At 30.1% G+C, this 20,732-nt stretch overlaps 2 protein-coding genes across 2 annotated transcripts; one reads left to right on the top strand and one right to left on the bottom strand.

The window, feature by feature from the left end:
• The first annotated feature begins 792 nt into the window (after positions 1-792).
• Positions 793-1,753, top strand: LOC119599993. Its single transcript, XM_037949985.1, has 3 exons — positions 793-902; positions 973-1,129; positions 1,185-1,753. The coding sequence occupies exons 1-3, from the start codon at positions 890-892 to the stop codon at positions 1,525-1,527; spliced, it is 513 nt and encodes a 170-aa protein (XP_037805913.1). The 5' UTR covers positions 793-889; the 3' UTR covers positions 1,528-1,753.
• Positions 1,754-3,203: 1,450 nt separating this feature from the next.
• On the bottom strand, positions 3,204-4,530 carry LOC119600098 (protein ANTAGONIST OF LIKE HETEROCHROMATIN PROTEIN 1-like). The gene is made up of 3 exons (XM_037950160.1): positions 4,427-4,530; positions 3,976-4,343; positions 3,204-3,781 (listed from the first exon to the last, which is right to left on the bottom strand). Exons 1-3 carry the CDS (start codon positions 4,528-4,530, stop codon positions 3,204-3,206), a joined length of 1,050 nt encoding a protein of 349 aa, XP_037806088.1.
• Positions 4,531-20,732: the final 16,202 nt, after the last annotated feature.

Genomic DNA, 20,732 nt, shown 5'->3' with positions numbered 1-20,732 from the left:
GACAAGCAATATATTTTAATGTAAATGTTTCTACTAGAAAATCGGAATATAATTGCAATTATCCTTCAAAAACTAAACATGGGTTGAAAATTATGACCATTTTCTTGGGTTATTAGGGAAATTGCAAGGATACTAGCGCCAAGGACCTTTGGTAAATGTATGCAAAATGTGTAAAGGTAGAATTACCCAACCGTAACGTACTGTATCCGTAAGAAAACGTGTCAGCTGATCGTTTTTGATTATTGAAAACCAATACAAATGGTTACCGAAATAAAATGTAACGTAGCTGTAACGTCCCAACCTGTATAAAATATTTTTTTTACGTTCTTACGTGACATTTTTAGTACTAGTACATTTTTAGGCACTATTGTATGTTAAATAGAATTGTGGCACAAATGGCCTTTTTCGTACTTTTTATTTATATGTAAATATTTTGAATATTTATTTTATTTTACATACATTTAATAAAATTGTTTATTTTTCAAATTTTTATAACACATTTTGTTAAAAAGTCCACAAAAATTTTTACAGAAAATATAACATAAATTGTAATTTATAAAATTATCAAAATGTTAATTTATTTATATCTTAGTACATTTTTGTCGTTTTGGTACTATTTTTGGATAAACATAAAAAAATTAAACATTTCAGTTACCATCAATGATGTTTATTTTTTGTTGATTTCGGATTTTCATAAATTATAATTTATTTGAAAATATTGGCAATTTTTCTAATAATTCTAATTAATTTAAAAAAATCTAATTAAATGAAAATGGACGATGAAAAATTAATATTAGTGCAGGCAAATTAGTGTCTCTACAATAAATACTCCCCAGGCTACAAACTTTGAGAAAAAAAGAAAAATGTGTGGAAACAAATTTCCAAGGAGATGCAGATTCCAGGTAAGTTTGATAATTATGTTATGCATACATATGTATCTTTATAAACATGTTTATTATTATATTTTGGCAGAGGAAATGTGTATTAAAAGATGGGCTTATCTGCGAGACCGATATGCCCGAGAAAAGAGACAAGGAAATTTACCTTCTGGCAGTGGTGCAAAGCCTGAATCATATTGGCCACTCATGCACACGATGGATTTTATAGCACCTCATATAATTCCTAGAGCGTGAGTAAAAACAATAATTGCTAAGCTTTTTCATTTAAAAATTTTATTGTTTCAGAACGCGTTGTTCAAAAAACATTGCTAATGAAATAGAGTCTCTCACTACAGAAGACATATCTTCCCAACAGTATACAGTGTCCCCAGTTAAAATATCATCTATTTTTCTTGATGAATCTCAATCATCAACAACACTATCCTCAACATCACAATCATCAACATCTCAATCGTCTGCATCTGAGTTCTCGCCAATTTCCCTATCACCAACTACTTCAACAGTTCCGAAACGGAAGCGGAATAATCCGGAAACAGACGATGAAATCAATTTTACAGGAGCCATTGAGTCTTTTAAAAAACTCTGTAAAAAAATTAGGGGAAAAAGAAGAGGAGAAAAATCCAATTGATGGCTTTGCGAAAATGATAGTGGCAACGATTCAGAGCATGGGTCCTGTGAAGCAAATTAAGGCCATGCAAAAGGTGACGTCTATAGTGATGGAAATGAAATTGGAACCAGATGACTGAAAAATATTTTATACTTAACTATTTTTATTTTAATTATTTCTAAATATGTTATCCTATAATACACCGTGCGACAACAATTAGAGTTCAACGAGACCATATACACTTGATTCTAAAGGCCATATACAGTAAATCTGCGATTTTAGTTTTTCATATTCTGATCTTTTCTCCTTTTTATATACTATAAAGTTTTAAGGATATAAATATTGATTAAAATATTTATATCCATTAGATCTGGTTTTGTCTAAGTCCAAAAAGTAATGTCCAGTATTTTACTAACATGGACATTAGTTTTTGGACTTGGACAAAACCAGAACTAATGGATAGAAATATTTTAATAAATTTTTATATCCTTAAAACTTTACAGTATATAAAAAGGAAAAAATATCAGAAAACGAAAAACTGAAAACGCAGTTTTAATACATATATATGGCCTCATGTGTTTATATTGTAAAATTGTATCACCGTGATGTATTAGAATTTTGTGATTAAAAAGAGTTATTTTTAATTTTTTTAATTAATTTTATTTATTAGTAAGTTAGTTAGTTAGTTAGTTAGATAGTTAGTTAGTTAGTTAGTTAGTTAGTTAGTTAGTTAGTTAGTTAGTTAGTTAGTTAGTTAGTTAGTTAGTTAGTTAGTTAGTTAGTTAGTTAGTTAGTTAGTTAGTTAGTTAGTTAGTTAGTTAGTTAGTTAGTTAGTTAGTTAGTTAGTTAGTTAGTAGTAGTTAGTTAGTTAGTTAGTTAGTTAGTTAGTTAGTTAGTTAGTTAGTTAGTTAGTTAGTTAGTTAGTTAGTTAGTTAGTTAGTTAGTAGTTAGTTAGTTAGTTAGTTAGTTAGTTAGTTAGTTAGTTAGTTAGTTAGTTAGTTAGTTAGTTAGTTAGTTAGTTAGTTAGTTAGTTAGTTAGTTAGTTAGTTAGTTAGTTAGTTAGTTAGTTAGTTAGTTAGTTAGTTAGTTAGTTAGTTAGTTAGTTAGTTAGTTAGTTAGTTAGTAGTTAGTTAGTTAGTTAGTTAGTTAGTTAGTTAGTTAGTAGTTAGTTAGTTAGTTAGTTAGTAGTTAGTTAGTTAGTTAGTTAGTTAGTTAGTTAGTTAGTTAGTTAGTTAGTTAGTTAGTTAGTTAGTTAGTTAGTTAGTAGTTTGAAAGGAGGATGTACATATGTACATCAAATCCGAAGACATACACCTAGGCCTCTATCGGGCCTGTTGTGCGCTCCTTAACCAGTGCCTCCGGTGGGAATCGAACGCACCACCTCCGGTCTACCAGACTAGAACACTAACCACTAACCTACCGGAGGCCACTATTATTTATTAACAAAAGAACAGTTTTGTTTAATAAATTGTTTCTGTTTTTTTTCTGGGAGCTGGTTAATGTTTTTTTAGTATATATACATCTCATTTCCTACAAAACTGGAATATTATATGTATTATAATTCCAAAAATAACAATGTAAATAAGATAATCAGTGAAGTAGATAAATTCAGATGTCAACCTAATTGGGATTGGGAGTTTAATCCTTTAGGAAAGTATGCCTTGGCCTCTGGGTAACAATTTTTTCGGCTTGTGTAATTATATCATTCTGTATTGGAATGGCAATACACCTTCATTACAAAAATAATCTGCCAACCTATCTCTCAAATCCATTGCCGTTTGAGTGGATCTTCTAATATTTGTTGCGAAGGATCGCATAGGTCTTTCAGCACTATTTCGAAGATGCTTCCTCCACTCTCCTTCTTGCACAGTGCCATCTTTTGCCTCTCGATCTACATATCCCTCTGGACAGTACCATCGTTTTTGATCATTTAACATAATAAAATTGTGAAGAGCCGTGCATGCAAGTACAACAACATCTACATTTTCCGGTGCCATTTCGATTGTTGTCAAGAGTATTCTCCAACGAACACATAATATTCCAAAAGAGTTTTCAATTACACGTCTTGCCCGAGAGAGTCTATAGTTATATATAGCTTTTTTGGTATCTAAATTTGAGCCTGGACGCATTAAATTATTCCGTAGAGGAAAATCAGCGTCACCTATGAAGTAATGCGGAAATGGATCATCAGTGGATGCACTGAGTGGTTTATGTGGTGGCACAGGTACGTTTCCCGTCATTACAGACTCTCCAAAAGGTGACAACCGAAATATTCCTATAACAAAATATATGTATATACATATATGTATATATAACTCAATATACATATATAGACTATAGTCTAGTTTATAAACTAGTCTAAAGTCTAGTCTATAGTCTAGTCTATATTAGTCTATATATGTATATTGAGTATTTAGTTACAATGGGATTCGTTATATTGAATTTTGCTGTACTAGTTTAAAACAATACCTGAATCGCTTTGACTGCCAAAGCTTCCGACACTGACCGATGTAAAAGTGTATTTAGCGTCACATACTCCCAATAGTACTAAACTAAAATGTTTTTTATAATTATAAAACATTGACCCTGAATTGGGTGGATTTTTTATTCCAACATGTTTGCCATCTATGGCACCTACACAATTGGGAGCATTCCACATAGAATTAAAATCTTTTTCGATGTCTTTGTATTGCTGAGTAGTGGGTTCACTGAGGTAAATTGGTGAAAGTGTGCGCCACAAAACTTCACAAGTTTGGAGAACAATCCCGCGCACGGTCAACTTTCCAAGCTTATGGCTCCATGCTATAGACTGCAAAGAACATCCGTGACCCAAATAGCTATATAAGTACATATGTTTGTACATAAAATTGAGTTTAATTTTCAAATAGAAACATAAATAATTTGTAATTTGTTTACTTACAGAAGAGTAATAGCTACTCTCTCTTCTGGTCCAATACGTTGCCTTAGCTTTGTTAATTTATCGCGAACCAAGGCAAGAAGCAAATCAAAAAGTTCTCGAGTCATTCGAGTGTGTTTAAAAGTTGTTCTTCGTCGATGTTTTTTATACGAGCGAACACCCCATCTTCTAACGCGGCGTTTTTTATATCTTCTTTTTTTGTACATTTGAATAAGTTTTAAAAAGTTGAAATTAATAAAAATATCTTCTAAATCCATTTTATAACAATTAATTTTATTGTAAAAAAACAACTTCAAAATTTGAAGTTTGTCAAAAAAATATAATACGTTTTTAAATGTTCTATAACTGCACCAACGTGCTAACAGTACGGTACGTTACAGTACGTGGACAGCAACGTTCGGGTAATTCTACCTTATCGTTAGTCAATATATCTGTTGCTGCAAGAAAATATCAAATTTCTTTAAATTCATTAATTGACATTACAGAAATTACAAAATTCCACAAATTAAAATTTTACACTTTTAAATTATTTTTTATTTTATATAAAAAAATTTTGTATGATACACCAAATTACCTAATCCAAGCTTAGAACTTAATAATTAACCAGTTTTTACGATTTTTTTTTTTTTTTTGTAAAAATATGTAACTTTTACTTAAAATACTTAAGGGACAAAAATTCGTGGGTAATGCCCACTGTTACGTATACGTAACGTCTTCTAAAATCCAAACAAGGCAAGATAGAACCATTTTTTTAATTGAAATCGTTTTATATACACAAGTAAACTCTCATATCCAAATTTCACATTTCTACCTTACGTAGATCGCCGTGGGCATTAATGAGTTAAAATGCTAGTGAAGAAGTAGTAAAAAGAGGTTTTATTAGCTTTTTAACTCATTACATTTCAATGTAAGTTTTTCCTGGGACATAGTGATAATAACAATAAATTAAAGCAAAATGTCCAAACATTTCTTCATGATCTTTGCTAGAATTTCAAGTGTGAATAGGCCGCGGCAAAAATTCGAAGCTAATTATGAAAAGTTGCCAAATGGTTATTTCCCAGATATATGAATTTGAGTATTGACTTCATTTGGGTGATGCCCACAACTGGTAGTGCGCCGAATTTTTTAACGAATAGTACCAAAAGTACCGTTTCTCGTGTTAAGTTTAAACTTTAGCTGTTATAGTGTCTATGATATACCATTTTTATACCCTACACCACTTTAGTGGGGAGGGTATATTGGATTTGTGCTGATTTTTGTAACATATAAAAATATTCGTCGTAGACCCAGTATACCAGTCGGCTTAGGATTGTTTTCTGAGTCGATTAAGCTATGTCCGTCCGTCCGTCTGGCTGGCTGTCCATGTAAACCTTGTGCGCTAGGTACAGGTCGCAATTTTCAAGATAATTGGATGAAATTTGGTACGCACGTTTTATTTGACCCAAGGACGAAGCCTATTGTTAAAATCGGTCCATTATTTCACCTAGCCCCCATAGAACAGAACCCCCCGAAAAGGGCTTCTGAGCTCATAATTATGTTAAATATACAGATATATCGATAAAATACGGCATAACTAATTTTTATAGAAGTCTTGATGACCCTGCCAAATTTCATAAAGATCGGGCCCCATTTGACCCTAGCTCCCATACAAAGTCCCCTTCAGAATGTCCCAAATTAACTTATAAACACAAATATCGCGATGAAATTCAGCACAATAAAATATTATGTAAATATAAATATATTCAAAAAATTTTATCGGGCTGGGTCCATATTTGCCCCTAGCCCCCATATATAAAGCCTCTTTCAGAAAATTAGTTTTTCATCCATAAATTGCTTAAATGTATCGGAACAAAGGAATATTGAAGATAAATGCTTTATTATGAAAAATAAATCACATTTAATATTCATAACTGGTGTAGGGTATCATATGGTCGGCCACGCCCGATTATACACTCTTACTTGTTAGTATTAAATGCATATGGTAGTTGCCAGTCCCACTATTGGCGGTACGCCTATATTTGTTTTAAAGATTTATACTTATTGTATACTGTATAATACAGTACAATACTTAATAACTCTAATTGTTATGGTTTCCCAGATTTACTCTACACCATTTCCAATTGTATATCAGAACTTTCCAATTGAATTTCAGAAATTTCTAATTATATTTCAGAAACTTCTAATTATGTTTCAGAAATTTCTAGTTATATTCCAGAAATTTCTAATAATGTTTAAGAAATATATTTTGTGTTTCAGAATATTCTAATTATATTTCAGAAATAGATTTTTTATTTCAGAAATTTCTAGTTATATTTTAAAACTTTCTAGTTATATTTCAGAAATTTCCAATTATTTTTCAGAAATTTCCTATTATATACCAAATATGTCTAATTATATTTCTGAAATTACCAATTCTATTTCAGAACTTTTCATTTGTATTTCAAAATTTTCCATAATTATTTCAGAAATTTTAAATTTAACTAAATATTTATTCCAGTTGTGTTTCAGAAATTTCCAATTGTATTTCACAACTTTCCATTTGTATTTTAGAATTTTCTATTTGAATTTCAGAAATTTTACATGAAAATTCTATTAAAAATTTCTGAAATAGAAATGGAAAATTCTGAAACACAAATGGAAAGTTCTGAAATAGAATTGGAAATTTCTGAAATACAATAGGAATTAATATTTAAATTAAATTTAAATTTCCTGAAATAATAATGGAAAATTCTGAAATACAAATGGAAAGTTCTGAAATACAATTGGAAATTTCTGAAATATAATTAGAAATTTCTGATATATAAATAGAATTTTCTGAAATATAATTAAAGGAAAGTTCTGAAATACAATTGGAAATTTCTGAAATATAATTAGAAATTTCTGATATATAAATAGAATTTTCTGAAATATAATTAAAACTTTCTGAAATATAACTAGAAAGTTTTGAAATATAATTAGAAATTTCTGAAATAAACAATTTATTTCTGAAATATAATTAGAATTTTCTGAAATATAAAATATATTTCTGAAACATAATTAGAAATTTCTGAAATATAACAAGAAATTTCTGAAACATAATTAGAAGTTTCTGAAATATAATTAGAAATTTCTGAAATTCAATTGGAAATGGTGTAGTAGTTATAGTTTCATAGATTTAATAATTTTACATATTTAAAACATATGGAAGGTACCACGCCCACTATTGCTAGTCCGCACATTTTCCCTTAAGCATTTGCGTAGATGTTAATGTTGCTTTGATAACATTTAAGAACTCTAGCTGATGTCGTTTCTCATATATACTTTTGATATCAATTTTTTATATACGCATGGCACCTCGCCCCCCTAAAGATTCAGAAAAAAGTGTCCGATGAGAAATACTTCAACAACCTCCGAATATTTCAAGAAAATCGGATCTCCAAACAATGTTTATATACAGAAGATGTGTAATAAAAGGTTCCTTTCAGTATATTGTATTTTGACACTTATAATATGTGCCACGCCTATTAAATATTATTCCCATTTCATCGATATTGTAGCTCATTTAATTTTCTAGTCGCATTCCAAATTTCAAAATTCTAAGTCGAGTTAAACACTATTGCGCGCTAGATTAGGCTTTTGGTCCAATACCTTCAAATAGGAAGTTGGAGCACCGAACTTAATTTTATCAAAAGTATTATTGGTCTCCACCAGAAATAAGTTTTAGAGTTTTAATGGTCTCCACCAGTATATATTTGAGTTTAAATGGTCTCCACCAGGTTATATGGTGAGTATTTTATGGTCTCCATCAGTTAACATAAACATAACCTCACTCTGAGGTAAAACGAAAGCACTCGTTTAATGAAGACAACGCATAACTTAGAAACAGTTATATAGTTATATGTCGAAAGCTCGGCAACAAGCACAAGCCTGACCGTCCTTACGAAATAAAAAAGATGACGCGAGAGTTGTTCCCCAACTCAGATCTGAATTACAATTGAAAATCAATATTAATGAAAAAGAAGAAGACTTAATAAAAAGACTTACTTACTTACGTAATTCCGTTTGAATTACGTACGAATTACAAATGAATGAGTGTCATCTCTAATTTTTATCGGGTATTTATCATAATCAGCTGATTGCTTTCATTGGTTGGAGACAAATAAAAAATGAAATTACAAAAAAATGGAAATAAATATAGCTTAATTTGTTAAAATAATGTAACAAACGTATTTTTTTATCATACACACACAAATATTCCAAAAAATTACAAAATAATGAATGAAAAAAAAAACAACATGGCGATGAACTGCCAAAACGAATAACGAATGTGTAGTAGAAACGAGTTAATTGACTATTATCATTCAGAGGCCGAATTATAAATAATTCAACTGCTCGTGTGAACTTTGTATGACATAAAACTTGGTGTTAGTTGCCTCAAAGTTATCGATATTGGGACCAGGGTTTCAAAAAACTGCTAATTGCAGTCGCAAATTACTAAATATTTGACTAAATTTAGTACCATGCTTAAAAAATAGTAACTCGTTAAAATTTCCCCTTACAAGCTAACTGAAGTCAGTCAACTGTGTCAACTCATTGCTGCAATAACTTGCAAGTGGTTTTGTTTTTCTTCAGCAGCCACACACACAAGCAGCGGCCATGTTAAGTTTTTCAACTCAGCCGAACTGAACACAACGACTGAACAGTAAAAACAGTTTTGCGTGTGCTGCTTACGTATTGCTTAGTTCTTGGTTTCGTTTTCTTACTAAGGGACGTAAAAAAAACTGATAGTTTGACTGGTTAGTACAAATCAAGCCGACTGAACAATAAAACTTGATGGGTTGTTTGTTCATTAAGACTTTGTTATTGTATGCAATTTGTTTTAGTATATTGTATGTTTTTGTGTTTAAATTTGACAAAAGTAAACAAAGTAATTGATAATTATTGCTAATAGAAATTGTTAATTAATTTAAAATTTATAAAATTATAAATTACTAAACTTATAAATTTAGATATTTCTTTAAATAAAAATTGATTTAAATTTAAGCATTTTGATGATTTCTTAGTGAGATTTTGTTATTGTATGTATGTATGTATGTATGTATATTAGGGTGGGTCGAAAATAGGCTTTTCGCTCGGATCAACATCTAATAGTGAAATTATGTTGTATTTTAACGTCAAATGGAAGACTGTAAAATATTATTCAATTATTTTGAGGGTAAGAACCCGCGCATCGCTGCCAAAGTTTGTAAATGCGTTTATATGGGAAAAATGGCACTTTTTGGAGTTTTTTCACAAAATGAGGCCTTAAGTATTAATTATTGCACCATTTTATAGCAAAATCGTAATGTCTACCAAATTGTCTTTCCAAAAAGATGGAAAAACTCAAATTCGTTAAACAAATTTTGAGTTATTAAAATTTCCCCCGAGAATTTTGTGATTCTGAAGACATATAAAAGTAAATATAGAAAATTTTTGTTAGTTTTGAAAAATTTTACAAAAAAATATTATGTTTATCTTTATAAGGTTCATAAATGTGCTAGTACGAATTTTTGTTCAAATTGGATAACGCTTACTCGGTTTAGTCTGTGGTCAAAAAAGGGCCATTATTTTAACAGCATCTCCAAAACTCCATTTTCAAACTTTAAAAAAATTTGTTAAATGGATTATTAAAAATTAAAGTTTTCTATACTGGATATTATAAAGGATATATATAAGAATTAAACACAGAAAGAATGAGCTTAATACCTCTCATAGTTTTACCGTACCTGCGATGTGAATTTGAAGGATTTCGGGAAAAAGGCAATTTTTGCCAATAATTAAGTAAAAATTATATTATTACCAATTGTTGCTTAATTTTGATCAATTAAATTGCGATTATTATTTCCGAGTCCATGAAAAGTGAGTTCTGATCAAATTGTCGAAACTAAAAATCATTAACCCTCTAAACACCGGGGTCAAAATCAAATTTTTGAATTTTATGTTCTTGAAGAAATAAGAGCATGATGTTGTTAATATGTTGATGGATATTGATGAAACTTCTTAGAAGTTATTTTTACTACATTCAAATAATACGATAAACCAAATACTGTATATATATCCATTAAATCTTTAAGAAAATTAATTTTAGAAAATTCCTTTTAAAAGTGTTTTTTGTAGTGTTTAAAAAATCGGTCTTGAATTGACCCCAAGTATGACAGAGGGTTAATTTTTGAAGAAGTTTGATTCCTATATTTCTGGATATATTTCCGTGTAGTTTGTCAAAATGAATTCATAATTAAATACACAATATTTTGCTATTTTTAATGAAGAATATTAAATATACAAAAACTTGATTTTGACCCCGGTTTTTAAATGATTTTTAATTTCGGAAATTTTATCAGAAATAACTTTTCATGGACTCGGAAATAATAATCGCAATTTAATTGATCGAAATTAAGCAACAATTGGTAATAATATAATTTTTACTTAATTATTGGCAAAAATTGCCTTTTTCCCGAAATCCTTCAAATTCACATCGCAGGTACGGTAAAACTATGAGAGGTATTAAGCTCATTCTTTCTGTGTTTAATTCTTATATATATCCTTTATAATATCCAGTATAGAAAACTTTAATTTTTAATAATCCATTTAACAATTTTTTTTAAAGTTTGAAAATGGAGTTTTGGAGATGCTGTTAAAATAATGGCCCTTTTTTGACCACAGACTAAACCGAGTAAGCGTTATCCAATTTCAACAAATATTCGTACTAGCACATTTATGAACCTTATAAAGATAAACATAATATTTTTTTGTAAAATTTTTCAAAACTAACAAAAATTTTCTTATATTTACTTTTATATGTCTTCAGAATCACAAAATTCTCGGGGGAAATTTTAATAACTCAAAATTCGTTTAACCAATTTTGAGTTTTTTCATCTTTTTGGAAAGACAATTTTGTAGACATTACGATTTTGCTATAAAATGGTGCAATAATTAATACTTAAAGCCTCATTTTGTGAAAAAACTAAAAAGTGCCATTTTTCCCATATAAACGCATTTACAAACTTTGGCGGCGATGCGCGGGCTCTTACCCTCAAAAAATTTGAATAATATTTTACTTCTTCCATTTGACGTTAAAATACAACATAACTTCACTATTAGATGTTGATCCGAGCGAAAAGCCTATTTTCGACCCACCCTAATATACATACATACATACATACATACAATAACAAAATCTCACTAAAAAATCATCAAAATGCTTGAATTTAAATCAATTTTTATTTAAAGAAAATATCTAAATTTATAAGTACAGTAATTTATAATTTTATAAATTTTAAATTAATTAACAATTTCTATTAGCAATAATTATCAATTACTTTATTTACTTTTGTCAACTTTAAACACAAAAACATACAATATACTAAAACAAATTGCATACAATAACAAAGTCTTAATGAACAAACAACCCATCAAGTTTTATTGTTCAGTCAGCTTGATTTGTACTAACCAGTCAAACTATCAGTTTTTTTTACGTCCCTTAAGGCCTAACTATAATATGCTTAAACAAACTGAAGTCAGCTTAAGCAACTGTGCGAACACATATAAAATGTATGTGACAAACTATAATGTACTTAAGAGAGTTTCGTCAAGTTTCGTCAAAGTTCATTTGCTTAAGCAAAGAGCGATACTGACAGCACATTAAGTACAGAATCAATTCTTTGTTTATTATACACAAAGAAAATAAAGAAAAAAATGGAAAGCTAAAAGAAAATTAATTTATTTCAATAAAATATTTTGAAATATGTATTTTTTTATTACGTATGTCAAATAAATGTGTAAATGGAGCTAAATTGTTTTGAATGCACGTAAGTACATTATAGCCACCTAAAAGTTTCCTCGGATTTTCTTAAGCATTTGAGAGACTTTTCGTTCGATTGTTACATTACCTTAAACAAGCTTATGCACATTATAGTTGGGCCTTTAGTAAGAAAACGAAACCAAGAACTAAGCAATACGTAAGCAGCACACGCAAAACTGTTTTTACTGTTCAGTCGTTGTGTTCAGTTCGGCTGAGTTGAAAAATTTAACATGGCCGCTGCTTGTGAGTTTGGCTGCTGAAGAAAAACAAAACCACTTGCAAGTTATTGCAGCAGTGCGTTGACACAGTTGACTGACTTCAATTAGCTTGTGAGGGAAAAATAAATACTTGAACTTTCTTCAGTTCAGTCGACATTTAAAAAAATAAAACTAAAAAAAAACTAAATATTAAACCCTGTTTTTGTTTCTTGGTGCATTCAGTTTCGTATGTTTGGATGTCTGTTGTTTTCTTTGCGTTGTGTATTTTGTTTTTGCTTTTTGTGAGTATTTCGTTTCGTATGTTGTTTCATTGCCTTGTGAATATTGTTTTTGTTTTTTTGTGTATTTCGTTTCGTATGTTTGGATGTCTGTTGGTTTTACTTACTGGTGTATTTATACCCTACACCACTTTAGTGGGGAGGGTATATTGGATTTGTGCTGATGTTTGTAACATACAAAAGTATTCGTCCTAGACCCACCTTAAAATATTCCAATCGGCTTAGAATCGTTCTGAGTCGATTAAGCTATGTCCGTCCGTCCGTCTGGCTGGCTGGCTGTCCATGTAAACCTTGTGCGCAAGGTACAGGTCGCAATTTTCAAGATAATTGGATGAAATTTGGCACGCACGTTTTATTTGACTCAAGGACGAAGCCTATTGAAAATGGTTAAAATCGCTCCATTATTTCACCTATCCCCCATAGAACAGAACCCCCCGAAAAGGGCTTCTGAGCTCATAATTATGTTAAATATACAGATATATCGATAAAATACGGCACAACTAAGTTTTATAGAAGTCTTGATGACCCTGCCAAATTTCATAAAGATCGGGCCCCATTTGGCCCTAGCTCCCATACAAAGTCCCCTTCAGAAAATTACTTGAATGTCCCAAATTAATTTATAAACACAAATATCGCGATGAAATTCAGCACAATAAAATATTATATAAATATAAATATATTCACAAAATTTTATTGGGCTTGGTCCATATTTGCCTCTAGCACCCATATAAAGCCTCTTTCAGAAAATTAGTTTTTCATCCATAAATTGCTTAAATGTATCGGAACAAGGGAATATTGAAGATAAATGCTTTATTATGAAAAATAAATCACATTTAATATTCATAACTGGTGTAGGGTATCATATGGTCGGCCACGCCCGACTATACTTTCTTACTTGTTTTTTTTTTTTTTTTTGTTGTATGTTTATTTCATTTAGCGTTGTTGTTGTTAATCATGTTTTGCTATTGCTATAACGAAATACATTAAAATTTTATTGCATAGCCGAATATAGCACTCTTACTTGTTTTAATTACATATATTGATTTACCCCCTTATTAAAAAAAAAAAATATTTTATAAAAGGTTTATATGTTCATACAAATTTTATTTTATAAACCTTTTATTTGAATAAGGCCTTTAAATCATAACATCACTGTAATATTATTTTATTCAAGGTAGTTAAATATAACACTTTAAATAATGCTTTCTCACTTTTTGATATTTTCATTAATATTTCTATTTGAACTTCTTGTTTAAAGCACACCAAAATATTGGAAATTGTATTCCTTAGAAAAAATTTAATACTTTGACTTCCACTATCTAATAAGATTCGTTCTTTATTTAGATTGTCGAGATGATGCTCTAAACCAGTTATTATTTTACCTTCTTAAATTCTTCATTTTGCTTAATTTGTCCACTAATTTGAATAGATTACGTTTAAAAAAGTAAATATTGCCGAAGTAATGGAAATATTGCTAACATTCCCTATATGGTATCACTCTAGATCAAATATAGCCCTTAAAGTTCCTAAACGCAAATTTCGAGAGAAATCTTCAAATATGTGCATAGAAAATCAAAGATATTTCAATATAAAAACTGTTCTCCAAAAAGTCATATGCGGAGTTTTTTGAATCGCGCTAAAAATCAGTAATTTTTTAAAAGAGACACGAAGACATATTTTCGTAAAACAACGCGGTAGAACAAAATACAGATAAATATTTTTTTTTTTTTTTTTGCTCTTCTGAAAACTTTCTATACAAAATTAGACGAAAGGTTTCAGATAAATATGAAAAAAGCCTTACCAGGCTTTCTTCGAGCTTCTTGGGAGCGATATCAGTTTTTTACATTTACGATTTGTATTTTTTCCTCCTATCAATCTAACCCAATTACGATTTGTATTTTTTCCTCCTATCAATCTAACCCAATTACTATGTTTAATGGTAACTACCACTTAAGATGTTATTGTTAATAGAGATCACTTGTTTTTCATTTAATTAAATCTGTAAAATCTCAGTTTTGGACATAATTAAAAATTAGGCATTCGACGTTTTAAAATGTTAAATTTAAATGAAATGGTCAGCAGTATTTTTAACTGTAGTATTGGAAAATGTTTTTAAGTTTGTGCAAAATTAAAACTAGTATGTATGTATGTGTGTATGTTGAAATAAAGCTAAAATAGAAAAACCAGAAAAAAAATCACAAAAAGAACAAAATCAACTTACGACCTGAAATTAAGTACATATTGTTGTGCATTGTACATTTTGGTATTTTTTAAACGATAAAAACCAACAAAAAGAATACAGAAATACATTTTCTATTCTAGTAACGTTTAAGTACAGCAATTTTTGTATTTTCACCCTGTGTTTAAGTCATTTTTACCAGGTCGTTACAACTACCACACAACGTTTGTATTTACAGCAATTGCAATGTTAGAAGTATCACTGTTGCAAACATGCAAACATACAAATGAATGTGTACCGAGTATATTTGCAATGGTCTGTACAACACATTCATGATGCTACAATTACTACAATTCGAAGAACAACAGCTGCAGCAGGAGCAGCAACAATTGTTGTTACGAACAACGACTTACACCTCGCTCTAGCAGTCAAAACATCTGTTGTATGACCGACCACAGAACGTTTTGTAAAACAACAAATATCACTAACTCGAATACAACAACAGCAACAACATCAACTACAGAAGCAGCAATAACAATAAAAATGAAAACGAAATTGCAAACTGAAACAAAAAAAAAATTAACGAAATAGAACAATGCAGCAACAATTTCTGAAATTCTAGCTGACTCACTTTTATTTGGTTGTGGTCCGTTGTGTTTCTTCCGCTTCTCTCCTTTTTATATTCATTTCCTGTTTTTTTATCCGTTGCTTCTTTTTTGTTCTTATTCTAAGATTGCCATGGAAAAAAATTCACTTACCTTTGCTATTTTTGCCATAAACACTTTGCACTTAACTTGCTTTTGTATTTCAGCAACACCACAACGACCGTGCGCCACCACAAACAGACGCCTGGTTGTTATTCGTGTAGCCTGCAATACTACATGGTTTGCAACTATCACACATTCACACTATGTGGCATGTAGCACGGCTACAGTATTTTATGGCAAATGCGGTAGAAAGTCTCAATAAATGGCATGATAGCAATTCAGAGGTGCCAGATGATTTCATTTTTGTAATTCCGATATCTATAAGGATTCAGATTATTCATATACTTATGTACATATGTATATACTGTTTTTAATAGCACATCAACGATACTTTGTATGAACATTGTGTGACATCTTGGAAGTACAATTATCTTCACATGAATAAATTTTAGCAAAAGCCGCCAAAGTTATAGCAGTTTAAAGTTAAAAGTTTAAAAATATTCCCAAAATGACATTTTGACCTGGAACTCAAAAATATATGCGTGGATATAACCCTACAACAAAGGACCAAAAATAAAAATTAAATTACCTTAATTATTTTAAATATTCTTGGATAAATTTGATTTTTAAGAGTTTTTTCAACCTCTTCAAACTTGAAATTACTTCTTTTTTACGCATTTTATTATACATGTTTGTGCTGCTATTCGAATTTATAGAAAATTTCAAATTCGGAATTGTAGAGTTATAACCCTCTATAACTCAACAATTCCGCTGCTTCCATTCCCAAATTTATATAAATAAGTAATATAAGAATCGGTAAAATGAAAATCTATGTATGTATATGAACATACTAAATAAATTTCATTCACACGAGCGAACTATTTTTATTCCATTTAATGCAAAATTGCACTTATCCGAACGGCTTATCGATTTTGGTATAAGCTTCATCGTCAGCTACCGATTGGTGTTTAATTTCTTTTTCATTTCAATATTCAAATGAATTAGTAATCCAAAAGTCCATGAGAGGCAATCGCAATTCTTTAGTTATATTTGGCACAACAATTAAATATGGACTATAGTCCTTTAACAAATGTATGCTGTCTTTATTATCAAAACTGACCCCCTCAGTTGTAAGCCAGCCTCAGTGTTTATTACTACAACATGGAACCAATGTTGACCATAAATTTTTGGTGGACTTATTCTTTAAAAGCCTTGTGAATAAAAATTCATTTACATTTGATTTTTAAGATATTACTTCAAAGAAAACTCTAATGTCTAAGGTTGATTTCTTAAAATCTAAAATAAAAAGAAAATTTCCCATATAACACACACCGATATTTATAATGACACCAAAAATCTAGTTATTGTTTCAGCATCCTTTTTTAGGCCTTACAATAAGTAGTTAAATCTTAAAGGTTAGGTTAGATTAGATTGATAGGAGGATGTATAGTACATCAAATCCAAATAAATCTTAAAACTAAAAACAATTACTTATCTTTAAGGGGGAATTAATTTCAATAAATTATTCTCAAATAAGTGCTAAAACAGCTCTACGTATCCTTGATCAGTTATGCGTTCATTGAAAGAGAATTTGGATGAGAATGTAATTTTGACCCTTACGCTTCACGTGATTTTTCAAATTCATCCTTGACCAGTTGTGAAGGTTATAATTTCTTATATACCATAAAGCTCCCGTCATGATTTTAAAATTTCTGATTTGGGCTACCTGTATAAGATATATACTGGTATTGCTAGCTATTTCCCACAATTAAATTCCATATGTCCAGATTGGTGTTAAACCTATCTTATGCAGGATGACTTTGTAGTCAAGGCTTAGAAATTTTAAAGTGGAAGCTACAAAACGTAATAACTTCTTTTCAATATTTTTAAAATCTTTATACGCTGTTTTCTTCTCTGATTTCTCATTTTTATACCCTCCACCACCATCAGTGGTGATAGAGGGTATATATAACTTTGTCATTCCATGGGTTACACCCAGAAATATTCATCTGAGACCCAACGAAGTATATATATTCTTGGACCTTATGAAATTCTGAGCCGATCTAGCTATGTCCGTCTGTCTGTCTGTATAAAACATTCTCACGTTAACGCGAAGCAATGAAATTAACGAAATTCACCCAAAATATTTATTAATATCCAGTTTGGTATTGAAAATGAGCAAAATCGATTCACCTCGGAAAAAGTTATGAATCAAAATTTGAAAAAAAAACTCCGAAAAAATTAAGTTTTTTTTACATATTCTAATGTCATTTTCACAAAAACTGTGCAATATAACTCCATGAAAATCATCATATATTTGTTTTTATACAATAGCTTTATTTCTGTTGAAAATTGGTGGAATTGGTCCACAATTTCATATACCTCCCATACAAATGTACAGATTCCCGGAAAATGAGTTTATTGTTAATAACTTCCTTTTGAATGTCGACATCTTCACAAAATTTTACAAGTTAAAGTTTTATATGAGTAGAATTCATCTAGAGAAAAAAATTCTTGATCGGTCCAAAATTGGTCAAGGTCCCCTTCATAAAATTATTTAAACGTACATAACTCATTATCAAATAATGATATCCATTCCATATTTGATCATATCTCCCATAAAAAATTTTACGTAAAATTTTATTCCGATCAGTCCAGGTCCACATAGCTCCCATACAAGGTTCCTTCAGAAAAACACATAAATGCATATACTTCATTACCAAACATTGATATCCATACAAAATTTGGCACAAATATTACTTTTATACAATGTAATGATATCCATATAAAATTTGGCATGCTTTTATCCTGAGAAATGTTACTGTGAATTTCTTTTTCCGATTGGTCCATATTTAATCATAGCTACTATACAAGATACCCTTACGAATATCACTTAAATGTACATTACGCATTACCAAATCACGATATAGATACAGAAATTAGAAATTTTGCCTTTGTTACTGTGAAATTTGTTTACGATCGGTCCATAATTGGTCATAGCATGCATACAAGGCCTTATTCAGAAAATCTCTTAAACACACATTACTCATTACCAAATAATGCTATTGATACAAAATTTGGCGCAAATATTACTTTTATATACCGAAATGATACTGTAATTTTTTTACGATCGATTATTTATTAGTCCTAGCTCCCATACAGGGTCCCCTTCCGAAAATCACATAAACGTATATTACTCATTACCATATAATGATATCCTTACAAAATTCACAAATTTGTATTCAATTTGTATTTGTTTTGTATTTCAAGATTTGTTTCAAGATCGGTTCATAATTGGTCAAAGCTCCCATACAAGGTCCCCGAAAATTACTTAAACACACATTACTTATTACCAAATAACGATATAGATACAGAATTTGACTAAATATAGCTTTTATATACAAAATTGTTACTGTAAGAACTTTTTACGATCGGTCTATAATTAGTCACAGCTCCCATACTAGGTCCCTTCCCGAAAAACACTTTAACCGTATTTAACTAGTTGCATCATCTTTATTAAAATTTGTTTAGTATAAACAATTTGTGTACAATATACTTAAATTTCCTTAAATCTTTTACACACATGCATGCCTGCAAATTATTAAATATCGCTAAAACATTTAGGGCGCTATAAAAATTTAAAAGAAAATGTTTAATAAATCTTGCAATGTTACAATTGATTTGTGCTATTTAAATCGTGAGGTTTTTCCATCAAAAATATGAGACAACTTATTTCCACAAATATTTGATCAAATAAAAGTAGCTGGTGGAGGGTATTTAAGATTCGGCTCAGCCGAATATAGCACTCTAACTTGTTTCAATGATATAGTGCCTTTGGAGACTTATGAAATTTTTCTGCTTTTCTTGTAGAATTTATTGAATAGGACTAGGCATGTGTACTAGATGGTTGTAGGCATTTAAACTTATGTATTAGACCTCTATGCCAAACCTAGTCAAATGACTGGGCAATATATGGAAATATTGCCGAACAGTACCTTTTTTTTAAAAGATTTTCTTATCTCTACAGTCATTCGGTTAACTTGTTCAACTGTTCCGTATACCGAATTGATGGTCTGGGATAATGCTATGACTATTTAGGCATGTTATAATTATAATATTTTTGGAATATTTCATTTAATAGTTTTAAAAAACAAGATAATAAGCGAATAGACATAAACATATTTGACTTAAATTTTCTTTGTCTTTAGCACCCTCTAACATCATCATCATCATTGCAGAAATTTCACTGCAATAAATGCATTCCGAATAGTACACTCAAATTGTACCATTTTTCAAAATTAATTTGGCATAAAAAGTGAGCCATAGTGGATAATAATGGCCAAGATCTCAGAAAATCTATAAAGTCTGGTAATATAAACAATATAATAGAGGAATGCCTTTAAATTCGTATATATGTATGTATATATTAGGGATGCCAAACGGGAATTCCCGATTCCCGAAAATCCCGGTATTTTCGGGATTTGAAAGTACCGAAAACCGGGATTTTAAAAAATAAAATCCCGGGAAATTTCGGGATTTTAAAATCCTGAATTTTTAAGTGTTTTCCCGCTATTTTATACATTATAAAGTATTAAATAAGAGAATTTTAAAAGATTAAGATTGGACTTAAGATGATTCTACTAACTTACAAGCTGAAATATCAAAAATAAAAAGGGCAATAAATAGGCATAGTAAGAAATTATAGGCGGGCGAGGACGACCATATAACCCCCTAAACCAGTTATGAGAGTAAAATGTGATTTAGTTTTCATAATAAATCATTTAAGTTGATTTATACCTCGCCTCCGATATATTTTTGCAATTTATTGTTAAAAAAAATATTTTTCTGAAATATGCTTGGGGGAAGCCTTCATATAAGTCGATCCTCATAAAATTTGGAGACCGAATTTACGGTTACAAAAAATTTATTTATATTGAGTTTCATTGCGGCACTTCTCTTTTTAAGTGAATTGTGGACAATAAATTCTCTTTTAAAGCTGTGCTTTGTATGGGGGCTACGATCAGAAGAAGCCCGATCATTTCAAAATTCATCAGGGTATTTAAGGACAGTATAAAACAAAAGCACTTCTCCGAAGATACCCAATATAC

Source organism: Lucilia sericata, unplaced genomic scaffold (genome assembly GCF_015586225.1).
Source record: "Lucilia sericata isolate MDLA Ls3-8-SP2 unplaced genomic scaffold, ASM1558622v1 Contig000003F_arrow, whole genome shotgun sequence".
Lineage (NCBI taxonomy): Eukaryota > Metazoa > Arthropoda > Insecta > Diptera > Calliphoridae > Lucilia > Lucilia sericata.
The sequence above is the reverse complement of the archived record's forward strand: the minus strand, read 5'-3'. Positions and strand labels throughout refer to the sequence as shown.